General features: G+C 30.1%; 4 protein-coding genes across 4 annotated transcripts; 2 read left to right on the top strand and 2 right to left on the bottom strand.

Annotated features, from left to right (window-relative positions):
• Positions 1–52: 52 nt before the first annotated feature.
• Positions 53–5729, bottom strand: LOC119600837 (myelin expression factor 2). The gene is made up of 6 exons (XM_037951412.1): positions 5508–5729; positions 4767–5345; positions 3416–3557; positions 893–1855; positions 690–825; positions 53–618 (listed from the first exon to the last, which is right to left on the bottom strand). The coding sequence occupies exons 2-6, from the start codon at positions 5309–5311 to the stop codon at positions 563–565; spliced, it is 1842 nt and encodes a 613-aa protein (XP_037807340.1). The 5' UTR covers positions 5312–5345; positions 5508–5729; the 3' UTR covers positions 53–562.
• A 2571-nt stretch (positions 5730–8300) lies between these two features.
• LOC119600848 (39S ribosomal protein L47, mitochondrial) lies at positions 8301–9492 on the top strand. The gene is made up of 4 exons (XM_037951425.1): positions 8301–8521; positions 8587–9024; positions 9087–9227; positions 9292–9492. Exons 1-4 carry the CDS (start codon positions 8409–8411, stop codon positions 9440–9442), a joined length of 843 nt encoding a protein of 280 aa, XP_037807353.1. The 5' UTR covers positions 8301–8408; the 3' UTR covers positions 9443–9492.
• LOC119600847 (myb-like protein X) lies at positions 9447–11478 on the bottom strand. Its single transcript, XM_037951423.1, has 3 exons — positions 11351–11478; positions 11131–11292; positions 9447–10990 (listed from the first exon to the last, which is right to left on the bottom strand). Exons 1-3 carry the CDS (start codon positions 11378–11380, stop codon positions 9506–9508), a joined length of 1677 nt encoding a protein of 558 aa, XP_037807351.1. The 5' UTR covers positions 11381–11478; the 3' UTR covers positions 9447–9505.
• A 296-nt stretch (positions 11479–11774) lies between these two features.
• LOC119600855 (transcription factor Ouib-like) lies at positions 11775–13737 on the top strand. Its single transcript, XM_037951433.1, is given in 7 exon segments — positions 11775–12054; positions 12121–12246; positions 12308–12706; positions 12709–12866; positions 12933–13067; positions 13132–13242; positions 13310–13737. Coding segments are annotated over 7 exon segments (1254 nt in total). The 5' UTR covers positions 11775–11919; the 3' UTR covers positions 13500–13737.
• Positions 13738–15626: the final 1889 nt, after the last annotated feature.

The following is a 15626-nucleotide window of genomic DNA, read 5'->3' as shown; positions in this document are numbered from 1 at the left end:
TTATATTTTATTTAACATATTATTAACTATGTTTTCTTTTTGTTTTTTCTTGGGGGAAGTGTTAAATGATTTATGCAAAGATGAGAAGACTTCGGTAGGTTTTCTTTTAAACACAAACTTTATAAATATGTGAGTTGTTGTTTTAAATATTTAACTTGTGTTTTTTTCAAATTTTATTTTATATTAGTAGTTATTCAAAGAAATTTTTAAAAATTCTTCTTATGGTTATTAAACTTATAAAAATAAATAGCGAAACAGAAAATCAGAAGAAAATAATTAAATCATAAACAGAACGTGGCGGAGAGAAAAAATAAAAGTCTAAAAAATACTTATACATATATGTACTTAATAAAGATGTTGTTATTATTTAAAGAAAAATAATTTTTAAATTAAATGAATATCTTGTTAAAGGAAGTGAAAAGCCAAGGGTAAGAAAGGACAATAATAAGAAAATGTTTTAAAATCATATGAAACATTTTCAAAATTTAAGGGAGGGATAGGAGTTTACATTACGTTTACTGCTAAACAAATACAGGTGTGTGGGTAGGTTGATTTCTATTATTTAAAAATAAGTGACTTTAATGGTGCGACCATCCATGCGAGAGCCATCCATAAGAGCTAAAATTAGAGAAAACAAATTTTAATTGATTTCAGTAGCTTTTTAATAGTTTAGCTGTTTAAAAACTTACCAATCGCCAATTCAGCATCACGCTCCTTGAAGAAACGTACCACACCTACATCATTGCCGCGTATTTCAGCAAATTTAACTTCTCCCACATCACGGAATTTATCGCGTAGTGTTTGCCAAGTGCAGCTTAGAGGAATCTGTATTGAAATTTTTAATATAATTTGTTTTTTTTTTTTTTTTATTAGCAAATCAATAAGTACTTACATTCTTGATTATAATGGTGTCAGATTTGCGTACATTACCACCCACATTACCAGGATTATTGCCTCCTGCACCACCACTATACATATCTATGGCATTGCCTGAATTGTATTCATTGTCGGGACCACCGCCTCCACTGGAGCTGTTGTAGGAATTAAAAGGGACTCCTCCCCCGCCACCACTGTTGCCGGCTTGTGTATTAAAATTTGACGAATTACCTCCAAACCCCGAACTATAATTATTGCCACCGGTACTATAGTTATTTGAAAGAGCTGCATTTGCTGGTGGCATAGAATCATCATTGCTGGCTCCTTGGTTGCCCAAGTTCAGGCCCAAATTATTAAGGGAGGTTGTCAGCAGAGGATTGGAGAGAGCAGCTCCTAAACCTCCCACTACATTAGTTAATGCCGCCAAGTTGGAGGTGTTTAAATTTCCCAAATTTAAACCCGGATTGGCATTCATTTGTTTGTTGTTGGGTCCTACAGGTGCTACTGGACTGGGTTGCACTACCTGGTTATTGCCAAACATACCACCCACATTCGAATTATTGCCCATACCCATATTGCCACCACCCATGTTGCCGCCCATGCCGCCGCCTCCACCCATCATATTGGCCGACATTTGTGGTTGATTATTTTGATTGTTGTTGGGTAAATTGCGTGAAACATCTTTTAAAGGTTCACCATTGGGACCCAAACCAATGCCCACACCTCCCAAACCTTCCGGCAACTTAAGCCCTTCACTCTTATCGGGTATACGATCCAAACGCACTGTCATACGACGATCGTACAACATTTGACGATCCAACATGGAAATGGCTTGCACAGCTTCTACCGGATGATCATATTCGATGACTGCGAAACCACGGCTATTGCCATCTTTGTCCAAAGATAAATCTACACTCTGCACTTTACCAGCCAGCTTAAAGACCTGCTTAAGTTTCTTCGAGTCCACTTTATAGTCAAGCTAGAAGGGGCGGGGAAAAAAGTAAAATATTTACCATAATTAATATATAACTTAAGCACTCTAAACCAACTATTGCCCGTAAAGACAGGCTTATTACTGTAATACCGTTATTACAACTGACTGACTGCATACTTTGCTAAATCAAAATGTTAATAAAATGTAAATATAATTCAATAAAAGGGCCGGCCATGAAGACAAGGACACACAAGTAGTGAACACAACTTGATTTACATTTGACTCTAACCAAAGTACAGGATCTCCATAGTTAACTAATTTTTAAATAAATTTTAGCAATACGATTCCTTTGTACAAAAAATTGTGTGTGTGTTGAGAAAATACGAAAGCGTTTAGATACTGTACAACTTTTCACATTGATTTTTGGTAAATAATTTCTTAAAGAAATCTACTTTTTAAAATGTTTTTAAAGACAAAACTTTAAAGTCAAGTTTCTTTTCTTTTGGATACATTAGACTGATCTGATGAAAGGAACCAAATAGCTAATTGGATTAAACAGCAGCCAAACAACGACCACCAAAAACACAGCTTAGGAAACAAGCGCAAAAAATAGTGTATTAAAGGCCCCAGGATTTGGTTATTTTTTTAGATATGTGAAAAAGGAAAACAAGCCCCGCAGTTTAATTTGCATGTTTGGCATGGAGTATTGCTAAAGCTAGTTTAATGCCGTATCTTCACAATGTATGATTTGAAGAATTTTTTTTTTTAAATTCTTTAATAGAAAAAGCTTTTTCGAAAAAAAAAGCTTTTTTTCCTGAAAAGATTTTTGAAAAAAGAGCTTGGAATTTAAAAAAAAAAATAGTTTTTTGGTAAAAAGCTTTTTAGGAAAACTTTTTTAGAAAAATTCATTTTCTATAAATTTTTTTTTCTTAATAAGTTTCTGAAAAAGCTTACTCGAAAAAAAGAGGAAAAATAATTTTTGAATAAAAGCTTAAAAAGTTTTTTTCATAAGAGCTTTGCAAAAAAAAAAAACTTAAAAAAAGTTTCTTACAAAAAAATCTTTTTCAAAAAAGTTTTTTACAAAAAGCATTTTAGGGAATAAGCTTTTCAGAAAATTTTTTTGGAAAAAACTTCTGAAGAAAGTTTTTACACAAAAACTTTTTAAACCCAAAAAAGACGTTTTTACTCAAAAAGTAAGAAAACGTATAGCTTTTTATGAAAACTTCGCAAAAAATTACACATTGTGAAAATGGTCGTTAAACAGTCGATGTTTATATATTAAATTAAACAAAATTAAACAGATTAAATAGTTGGAAGGATACTACAAGCCCAATTGTTTCTTGATTAAAAATGAATAAAAGAAATATAAATTATATTAATATTTAAAAAAACGTTGTGGCCCCATAAGAATTATTATATTTCTCTTGCTAAAACTTACACTACTTACACACACAAAGTATACTTCTCTCGAGTTATATAAGTAAAATATGTAGTCAAGATCAAAATATCGTCATCATCAATCATCATTAACTCATCAACAAATTAAAGTGTCAAAGATAAGAATCAAACGATTCCATTACTAGTTTTTATAAACATCATACTCACATTCGCAACAAAAACTTTATTATGCAAAGGTCCAGTAATGCCGAGACTCTCCAAAAACGAAGCAGAAAGACCATAATAATTATAATTCCCTTGTTGATTATTAAAATCATTTGCCATCATGTTAAAATTATTACGACCAGATCTAAAAGGAAGAATTCAACAATGTATATAAAAAAGCAAAACAAGGAAACAAACCATCAAATCAATCAAACAAGTTAAACAATTTCCTTTTTTAAACAAACGCAGCAAGGATAGATTTTAAATATACCAACAACTGCAATTATTGAATTTTATACTTTTTAATTTCATTTTTTCTTTTGTTTTGATCTTAGATCCTGTGTTGTTTATCATCAGTATTGTAGCAGATATATATACATACATAGAAAGTTAAATAATAAATATAAATGGTTACTTACAATATAACAAATTTTAACTTACAAAAGGCAGATGTTTCAAGAATACCTATTCAATAAATTCGAAAGAAATTTCTTTGAACAAAAATATTATTCCTTAAAAAGTGTTAGTGTATATTTCTTAGATCTCAAGACAAAATTAAACAAACCCCGAAGATGTACATATAGAATGCCATGTTAAAATGTTCATATGAAGGTTATAAAAAATCTATCAGGTAAGTTTTAAATTTATTCCTAAAAAACCAACGTTCTTTTGAAAATTTTAACAAACAAGAAAACTGCCCATTATAATTTCATTACAAACAGACTGACGTCGTTTAACTCATATTTTTACCTTTAAACAGATCACAGAAGGAATAGTCTACTAGAATACGTTAATGATAATATATTTAGTTTAACTATTCAACAAAAAGTGCTATTTTGAAACCACAAATATATCGATAGTTTACTTCAAGAGTGTCCTAATTCAAAAAACGAACTTTCGAAAAAAACGCCTTAACTGTTTTAAGTTTGTTATCTACTTCTTGAACATAACGCAAATAAAACCATTTAAAATATAAGTCTATTAAATGTTTCTTAATGATATTAGCATGAATTTACCAATAAACATGTTTAGTTTTGATAACATTCTTACCGAAAAATAATGGACATTTTTAGGAAACCAATTAAAACATTAAGAATGAATTTATACAGACGGTTATTTGGTAGTAATAAGTAAAAAATACTGAGTAAATTCTAAATTCATCTGATGTCGCATATCTACTACCCAAAATTTACATTAAAGAACCAAAATTGTTTAAAATTTCCTTCAAATTTCCACAAAATTTATAAAATAAAAAAAATTTGTTTACTTTTTCTCATAAATCAAATGAAATCTTTCATTTTGATTTAGAAGAAAAACAAAATAAACTAAAAAAAAACTCATAAAAACTACTTACGATCGATCGTCATCGCGTCGAGAAAATCCGCGATCACCGCCACGATCAACAGAGCCACCGCCGCCACGACCACCACCAACATTGCCGCCACCACCACCTCCAGCACCATCACGCATTATTCTACCATACTGATCACGCTGTTCACCATGATCTTCCTTCACTACCAATTCACGGCCATTCACCTCATAACGATTCATTTTTTCCAAGGCCTTTTCCACATTGTCAGGATCTTTAAATTCCACAATGCCACAACCGCGGGCTTTGCCACTTTCATCATGGAACAATTCAACATATTCCACAGAGCCAACAACACGTCTGAACAGATCTTTAAGATCTTGCCAGCGATAATCGTATGGAATATTTGAAATGTAAATGCGGCAATTGCGTCTTTCTCGACTGCGATCACGATTAACGCTGCCACCGCCATTTCCGCCACCACCGGTACTGCCGGGTGCATCGGCATCGGAAAAGCGGGAACCACGTGCCCCACGTCCACGGCGATCACGATCCTTTTCGCGATTCTCTACCAGATTGCTATTATCCATTTTCAAAATGCTCGTCCTTTGTTAAGTAATAAAACTGGTATATAGAAAATATCCAAAAGAAAAATAGGTTAAGAAAAAACGACGCCACAAAAATAATGAAACAAGAACATTTTTGCAAAATTGTGTATAAGAAAATAAAAATGGCGTTCTTTTGCAGAAATGTTTGTTTTTCCAAGGCACTTTTTCAAATACTTACAATTTATGGTTGTTTTTTAGTTTTCTTAAAATTTATTGCAATATTTTATTCAAATTGTTGTCACGGTTCACTATTTCACATAAAATATTAACAATTCTTTTCGTTTTGCCGACAAAAATGCAAATAATAATAGCCGAAAAACACGGCAGCAGTAAAGTTCACAAAACAATGCCTGAAAAATGGCGTACGTAGAGCAGAGCCCTGCGCCGACAAATATTAACGCGGCGGCGGCTGACACTAAAAATATCGACGACGGCTTAAAATCGACAGTAAGCCGGCTTAGTTATCAAATACGTTTAAATTTTCAACGATTGTAAATAAAAACGGAAGATATTTAAAAGTGGGATTTTGGAAGCAAATATATAGTTTATAACAACAAAACATGGTATATTAATTATAAGGTAGTGTTAAGAGAACAGCTAAAGCCCACTTCACACGAGCACACAAGTAATATGATCTGTCAGAATTTTGTGTAGAAGAGATCGGATGGGATCGTCTAAACGCAATATCACAAAGTATACAGAGGTGTCACTTTTGACATTTAAAAAGTCTAAAATCAGCTTTTGTTTGATTTTGAAATTGTTTGGTGAGTCGAGGTATATAAAATACAGCTAAAAAAATCATTGAAATCGTTTTGTGCGAAAGAGAGGGAAATAGTTTTTTGCTCGTGACGCCTCTGTATACCCTGTGGCAATATGTTATAAAACCATCACACATTGAGAGAAAATACGGATGGAAAATTTGACAGTCGTATGGCTCTCTTCATTTCTTGAAATGATTCAAAAAACAAGCAAGTCGCATTTTTATGTAAACACATACAAAAAAAGTGAAACAACTGTTTCCATCTTACTTTGTTATTGTTTTATACCAATCGTGTAAACACAAAAAATATAAATCATACGACTTTTATTCTCTTTTTTGTCATACGGATGGAATTTCATTTTACTTTTTCATTAGACTTGTCGTATGTAAAGTGTTATCGTCTGAAATGCCCTTAATTGTTTTTTGCTAGTATACTTTTATTTTTTTATATATGGAGTTTGGCAGCAAAGAATATAAAGAAATTGGGGCTTGTCAGTTGGTACGTAAAGGAGTTGTCATTCGGTACCTAACTCTAAGTATGTATTGGTAGAATTTTTGTATTAGTATTGGAGCTCCAACCACTTTCACCACACTTTCCAAACATACATACTTGCATAAAATCGTACATACAAATTTTAGGAAAAATAAATAACATTTAAATTTCTACATTCGCAGATTTTTTAATTTATTTTGTCCACATCTAATCAGTAAACATTTAATAAATATATTTTTCGGACTTAAAATCTCTTTTTTTGCAAAAAAATAAGTTTATTTTAAATAATTTGTTCATTTTCAATACCAAAATATACAACTTTGTTTTGTCAATTTTAATTTCAACACACAAAAATTAATTGTCAAAAAAATTAAAAAAATATTTTTTTAGTTTGTGAAAAATAAAAATATTTCGGATTGTTAAATGCGATAAAATTGTGTAAAAAATTAAAAAATAGTTATGTGTTTGTGAAAAAACGTCGTTCAAGTCCTATTATCCCGGTATTTTCGCGAAAAAGTTTTGAAGTATTGTGAGAGAATTGAGTTCTCACAAGTGTGTTGAATTTACACAGAACTCGTCTGTGAAGAGAAGGAAATGTTATTGTTGTAAAACAATGTCATAGTCCAACTTCTTATTATTCTTTGTTTGACAGCGTGCTGGCACCAAATATATTAATTATAAGGTAGTATCGAATTCAAAAAAACGGAGCGAATTCATTTTATGTTTTATATATGGAGTTTAACAGTATGCCTATACTTTAAGCGACACGGCCACACATCAAATTTGTTTGACTCAAACGGTAAGTTTTTTTATTGTGTTAGTGAAAAAACTCACATGTATGTATGCGGTGTGAGTTTTTTTACTAACACAATCCAAAAACATACCGTTTGAGTCAAACAGTTTGATGCGTCGCCAAGGCGCTTTAAAGTGCCAGCACACTGTCAAACTACATGTAAAAAAATCAAGAGTGTATTAGGAAAAAACTATCAGCTGCTCTCTTAACACTACCTTATAATTAATATACCTTGGCTAGCACTTTGAATTGTAGGCATGCCGAAACTAATAAGGTGAAGTCATTTCAACAGCTGATTGTTTTTTTGTCCATGAAAATTTAGCCCGAAGCTGTCAAACTCCATATAAAAAATTCTCTCTCAAACCCGACGCTGTCAAACTACATAATATTTATGAAATTTTTTATATATTATATATTGCAGGCAAGGCGAATTCAGATAAGGTGGTGGCAGTTCGGTAACAACAAAATTTTCCGAGTTTTTGCATTTAGCACGCACTGATGTGAAATTTTTATATTTTATAAAAAATACACCTAATTACGGCCAAGGTATTGTATTCATTTAATGAAAATATTTTGTGAAATTTTTATATTTTATAAAAAATACACATAAAAATATTAAATTATGTGAAGATAATATACTCTGAGTGGAGTAATGATTGTTCCAAATGAAAAATTCGTCTCCAGCAAATTAATTTTGCAATACTTAAGTTTGTGCCAAAAATTATGAAAATTAATATTTTTGTGAAAAATAAACATAAAAATGTAAAAATTTACAGAAAAATTATATACCGAATTAAAGGTCTTTGTTGTAAATCGACATTTCTTTTTTACCTTCAAAATTTAGCGATTTTTATTTATGCTCTAAAGTTGTCTATACTGTTTCTATAAAATCCTCTCTGCATTAATCTATTACAATTTTCTTCAGCGATATGGTAACATCAGCACAGCTGTTTTACATGTTTTCTTTTTTGTGGTGTTAAAAACGGTGGATGGACAATAAATACCCGCCGGTTTTATTGAAAATTTTATTAAAATGTCCGGAATTACCAAAGTAATTAATGTTACGCAGAGTGTCAGGAATCTTTGTTATTCCATAGGCAACTTGTCATTGCAACAAGCACAAAAGAATTCAACAAAACTTTTAAGGTAATGTTGACGGACGGATATTGTTATATTTTCCTAATTTTATGTAACAAAATTTTATTTTGCAGAGCACCACAATGTTTGCAAACATCAATTACACCTTTAGCTGCGACTACAGTCAGTCGCCAGTTCTCCACGACACCACGTCGTAATGATTTAATGCAATTTTTCGATGATCCCAAAAATTGGAATGAAAATGAGGTTAAGGTTGGAAGAGCTTGGAAATTGGATGAGTTGCGTATTAAATCGAATAAGGAATTACATCAATTATGGTATATTTTGCTTAAGGAACGTAATATGCTATTGACAATGGAACATGAGTGCAACGATCAAATGGAATTGTTTCCTAGTCCTGATCGTTTGGATAAAGTGAAAATTTCTATGGAAAATTTAGAAACAGTGGTAAGGGAACGTAATAAAGCCTATCATTTATTGGAGACGGGAGAAACCGGTGAAAGACCCAAGAGATTGGTGGCCAATAAATTGGGTATTAACTTCATGTACAAGTAAGTAAAATTTTAACTTATTGTTTTTTACCCACTAAACCTTTTTCCTTTAATAATGTTAGATACTGTGAACATGTTTTGCCTCCTCAAATGAATGTTAAATGGATTAAATCACGTTCCATTGGCTATGGTGGTAGAGCTGTGCGCAAATTCCTTTTGCAATATCGTGAGAAATTGTACAATGAAAAACGCAAAGCCAAAAAGTAAGTGTAACAAAATATTTTTAAGTTAAATTAAATACTAATTTTGGTTTTTGTTGTATTCCAGTCGCTCTCGCAATGAGGCCATGATGCTTTTACGTCGCAATCCTCATATGGATCGTGATCTGTTGCGCCGTAAATTCCCTGGTGTAGATATAGATAAACTAGTAAATACCGATAAAATACGTGGTCATTATATACCCAAGGTACAATCGTAAAACATTTATTTTAAATAAAAAAACGTAGTTTTTTGTTTGAAAAAAAAAAATCACAATTATCTTTTATTCATCATTATCAAAAGTGATTTTTTTGCCCTGGAAGACAGTTATGGCTGGTTTGAGTTTTTGCTTAGCAGCCCAGGAGGGATGCAGATCCTGATCAGATTTAACGCTTTTAGGGGTTTGTGTTTTATTAAAAGTTTGCTGTTGCGTTTGTTTACCATTGTCGTCTTCATCTCCAAATGTTATCTTTTTACCTTGGAATCCTGTTATAACCGGTTTTAATTTTTGTTTGGCTGCCCAAGAAGGATGTAGATTTTCCTCTACATTAGTATTAGCCGCTTTATGTTTAAAATCTTGTCGGGAGTCGGTCTTTTTCCTATCATTCCATTTGTTTTGTGAAAATTTACCATCTCTTCCATTATTAGTTTGTCTATTTTGTTGCCATTTATTCTGGTGCTCCCTGCCTTCCTCCCGTTTATTCCAATTATTATTTTGTGGTCTATTTTGGTTAAAATCTCTTTGATTTCTGTCGCGGTTTTGTTCCCTTCGATCTTTAAAGTCTGTAGATTTTTTATCATAATTATTAAGTTTTATCATATGCAGGTCCCTTTTTTCTTCATTATCATTTTCATTATTTTGATTTCTCTTGATTACTGCAGTAGATAGATAATTTTCTCCAGTATCGGTTATAAAGAAAGGATCAACTACCATTTCTTCTTCCTCGGGATCCTCTTCTTCGCTAACGGGCACATTGTTAGCTACTTTATGTTTATTTTCCTTCATTGTTTTAATTTCTGGTTCATCATCACTTTCATCACCAGAACCCTCAACATCTTCAATAACTTTTACATTAAACTTTTGTTTTTTATTTGCTGGGGTCACTTTCTTAGGCATTTCTTTATTTTTCTTAATTGTTTTAATTTCTGTTTCACTCTCGCTTTCTTCTTCAGCATCTACCTCCTCTTCCTCGTCTGATTTTGTGATTTGTTCCATAACTTTTACATTTAACTTTTGTTTTTTATTGGCAGGGGTTATTTTCTTAGGATTTTCTTTTACTGGTCTTTCCCTCTTTAATTGCTTATTGGTTTTCTTTTCAATGTTTTCCACAACTTCCGCTTTAACACTTTCATTAGATAATTCCTCCACCTGCCAAGCACCTGTTGTTGATACATTCACATCCTTATCGTTTGTATCGAGTTCCTCATCGTCTCTATCCTGTTTATTCTCTTCCAACCATTCTTGCCGCTTACGTCCCATGGCTTTTTGTTGTTTCATTTCCAAACGTTTACGTCTTTTCTCTTCAGTTCTTTCGATTTTTTGTCGTCGTTTACTGGATTCCATAAGAGCTTCTCTCCATCCCTCATTTTCAGGTTCGTTTAGCTGCAGTTCTGTTTTAAACCTTTTGATTAAACCCTGCATAACTTTGTTCATACACAGCAAGGCAACTCCCACTTCTTCGGGTGTAGCTAAACCATTGGTAATGACAGCTGGTGCCGGCTTATCCAGCAGTAAAACTTTTTTCATAATATCCATTCGTTTCAGTTTCTGGAAAAATTATAATAATTGTAAAGATTGTTTAAATATCAGCTGCAATAAAATATTTCTTGACACAGAGTTTCATGATCTAGTTATTGGTGTTGCCTTTGTTTCTCTTTATTTATTTTTTTTTTTGTTTTTTAGCTTACCTTTAACAATTCCATAGTTTCCGTTGATTTTCTTATACGTTCCTTACATTTCGTATTATCTGGATGTTTTTCCAAGAGGGTCTTTAGTTTACGGATTTTATGCACGAGTTTATTAATGGTTTGTATGCGGGACTGTTGTATGCCCTTTTTATTGGATATTACCTTTAAAAAGAAATTACATTTTATTTTAGGAGATAGTTTTCAATATATTTTAACTTACCAAGTTATTAAATTTTAATTTATTTAACATTTTCTTTAATTTTTTAAGGAAAAAAATAAAAATTGTTGCTACTTCTCAAAGCGTGTTTATATTTTTATCAAGCAGAGGTATGTTCAGTTAATAATGTTTAGTGAAATTGTTAGTGCATGTTCAGTTAAAGAAAGCAGTCAGCTGTTATTTATTTGAAGGTTGCCATATCAAGGAAGAAATTTTATAGATGTCATAGAAACTGGCAAAGTAATTTGTTTATAAAAAATTAATATTAATTAGGGATTGATATTTATAACTTTTATTATAATTATTTAAAATGTTTAAAATTGTTTTTTAACATTATTTTTTAACTAAAAATATTTTATTTGTTATATTTAAAAATACCTTCTTAGGAATTTCCTTTAGGTACGGCAATATTATAAATCAGAAAACAGTCTGGCTTCTTAGAACATAAATTGATTTGCTTTATTATTTTTAGAGTAAAATAACACAATTTGTTTTTACAAATAATAATATTAAATTATTGTAATATTAAAACTAACAAAAGTTAACTAAGAAAACAAAACATTGTGCGAACAATGCCGGTCAGCAAGCTGTGTCGAATTTGTTTACAAGAAGATAAAGGACGTTCGGGAATGCAACCATTGTTCGATGAGAAAAATGCACGCTGTGCTGAAATAGTACAGCGCATTGAGGAATGTGGAGGCATAGTGGTAAATAGACTGTAATTACGGGAAAAGAAACAGTAATTTATTTAAATATTCATATAATTTTTTTAGCTCAAACATCATGAAGAATTTCCCAAAATGATTTGTTTACAATGTTTGGCCTCTTTGAATACTTCCTACAAGTTTCGTGCCCTGTGCCAGGCCAGTGAACATGCTCTTTTGGATGCTATTGTTAAGGTAAGGTATTGTATAATAGGAAAACATATAAATTATTAAAGAATTGTGTTAAACATTTTAGTCTGAAATGAAAACAGAACCATTGGAGATTGCGGCCTCTTCAAGTCAAGCTAAACAAAAGCATAACCAGGAAGATGAGGACGAGGCAGAAGATGAAATGTTTTTCGATTTACGACCCGATTATATAGAAGGTCAAGAAGTCGATTTCGATGATATAAATGATACAAAAGCCGAATTTATAAATGATATGCCTGGTGGTGGTGGTGATGATGATGATAATGAATTTTTTGGCATTGAAGAAATCGATTTGGATGAAATTGATGGTGAAGAACATTTAGATGACAGTGACTCGGATGATGATGAAGAGAAAATATTTGATGGTGAATTTGTCTCGATACCCAAAAAAGTCAAACCACAACCGAAACTTAAAAAGAAAAACAGGAACCGTCAAAAAAAGAAGATGCCAGTAAAGAAAAGGTTAAACGTGGTAGGGGACGCAAGAAAAATGAAACAGAATCTGAAACAAATATTTGTGAAATTTGTGGCAATATCTATTCGAAACGTAGTCTATTAAATATGCACATGAGACGTCATAGAGCAGAGAAACCATTTGAATGCGAGTAAGTGTAAAGGCTTTAAAAATGTTTCAATTTTTTTATATTAAAAACATGGTTCATTTTTTTTAGAATTTGTGGCAAACACTTTACCTGTCCCTCAGAAATAGGCCGTCATATACGCATACATACGGGTGAAAAACCCTATGTTTGTCGTTTTTGTGGTCGTACATTTGCCGATCGCAGTACAAATATTAAACATGAAAGGTATTTTCTATATATAACAAAAAACTGGACGAAATAAAACAAAATTGATTTATATTTATTACAGAATACATACAAATGAAAGACCTTTTGTTTGTCAAACCTGTGGCAAATCCTTTACTTATTCGAATGTCTTAAAGAATCACATGTTAACACACACAGGAGAAAAGCCATTTCCGTTAGTATAACAAGAAATACTTTATAAACAAATTCCTTTTATTTCTTATTTTTCTTTTTTCTTACAGTTGCATTCCTTGTAATAAAACCTTTTCACGTAAACATCAATTGGATCAGCATTTGAGTACAATAACGCATCAGCAAACCGTTAAAAATTTACTACCCCAACAAACTGTTGTCTCCGATGATTCGGGACATGAGTTTACCGTACAATTAACTAGTGATAGTCATCCTCATATTATACGTCAACAACATTGATAAAGCAATTTTATTTTTAATTTCCTTTTTCGTTTTTTTTTTTTGTATTGTATATAACCAGCTATTATATACTACACATAATTGATATCAATCTTTATATACAAAAATTTTGTAATTTAAATTGTTTACGATAATTTTCATGCTTTAATTGATATTTCGTTTTTTTTAGAATTATGAATCTTTTTATAGCAATAAAAAATACAAGTAATGTAATGTAAAACCTTAATTTCTTTGTTTGTTTTGGGAAAATTTGCAAAAGAAAGGGAAAGATATTTTTTTTCTTATCAAATAGTCGACGTTTTAGGTATCTTATATGCTTTGACTCTTTTCGGCAAAAATCATTTGACTCATAAAATATTGAACATTTGTTCGTAAATAAAAATAACAATTTACCAAAAATGTATCATTTAATATTTATTTTTTATTTGATTTTTTTTCGCTTTTACAATTTTTTTGTTTATTGGTTTATTTTTTTAATTAAATTTAAAGCAAATATAATTTTTAAATTGTTGTTGTTTCCTTTTCTTTAATTTTTAATATTTACACAATTTTTTATTACTTTCAATTTATTAATATTAAACTTACTTCCTTGCAAACGACATAATATTATGATGTAAAATCAAAAAAAGTAATGAAAACTTTATTCCAGGTTAAAAACTATTTACATTTTTCTCCTTCTTTTTTTTAAATTTCAAATATATATTTCTTTTTATTATTTTCTGAAAATATATATATATTTTTCTTTTTAATTTCTATATAATAATTGAAAAATAACTCAAATTTAATTTTTTTTTTTTATGAAAAAATTATCACTTTTGTTTAATATATATTTTTTTTGTTAATAATTAAAAATGTATTATTTTTTATATAATATTTCAATATTTAAATAAATTTCTTGTATTTTTTGCGGTTTCCTATTTTTGTTTTTTATATTAAAAGCAAATTATGTTTTTTTCATAATAAATTTCTATAATTAGTTTTATTTTTAGAAATTTTGTTAAAACTAAATTTAATGTAGAAAAAGAAAGTGTTTAGTATATATTTGTTTTTTAAAAACTAAATTGTATTTTTATTATTTGATGGGTAGTGTTGTTGTAGTTTGTATTTTATTTTAGTTTTCCTTTTTTTTTCGACAAAAAGTGTTTTTATTGGGTGTTGAAAGTGTTAAATTTTTTCCGTGTAAAATTATTAAAAACTCTTTTAGAAAGAATTTTTTATTTACTAAAATTAGTGATTTGTTGTTGTCTAGGTGTTTTAAGTTTTCGTTAAGTGTTTTTTTTTTAAGAATTTTTCTTTTGTTTTTTAACAGAAAAATAATTAGTTTTATTTAAAAAATTATTAAAATTATTTTATTGAATGTCTTCGTCTATTACTATTTTTTATTAGTTTACTTTTTATTTATCTTTTTAAGGGTTTAGTTTTTAGTTTAAATTGGACAAAAGAGTTGTTTTATTTATTTATTTTTTTATTATTACTTTTTTAATTTAACTACTTTAGTTATTTTTAGCCAGAGATAAGACAAATTTAAGTTTGTTAAACATTTTTTATAAAATTATAAAATAAAAACCTACAAAATATTCAAAACTTTATTGAAAATTATGGGGTAACAAAAAAATGTTTAGTTTTTAATAAAAATTTTAAATAAATTTTGAGAAAGAATGTTTTCATAACGAAAAATTTGTTTATAGAACCTTCTCACATTCAATTCGGGATGATTTCATTACTATAATTACACAGGCGAACAAAATTTGTAAAAAGTCGAAACTCAGAAACCAAAATATACTCTTCTCAAGGAAAGATCCGAATATGAACTCAAAATGTTTCCATAACATCAGATTTTCTAGATATCGTGTCATGACGTTTCAAAATCGCGTTTTTGGTCATATTTGAGGCCAAAAAAGCATTTTTCATAAACTCTGTTATGTCATCTGAAAGTCTAATCATCTGAAAATCCTATTTATTCATGTGCTAAGCTCTAAGATATATTGAAAAGGGAAGAAGATATAACAGAAGTTAGACCTTTATATTAAAGTCGACAGATTAGTCAATTCATATGACATCACATACTTTATATAGTAAATGTCTTCGCCTAGTTATAACTTATCAAATATGACGATAACGCGGCTT

The sequence above is a fragment of the Lucilia sericata genome, unplaced genomic scaffold (genome assembly GCF_015586225.1).
Source record: "Lucilia sericata isolate MDLA Ls3-8-SP2 unplaced genomic scaffold, ASM1558622v1 Contig000123F_arrow, whole genome shotgun sequence".
Lineage (NCBI taxonomy): Eukaryota > Metazoa > Arthropoda > Insecta > Diptera > Calliphoridae > Lucilia > Lucilia sericata.
Note: the sequence above shows the minus strand (reverse complement) of the source record. Positions and strands in the feature narration are given on the sequence as shown.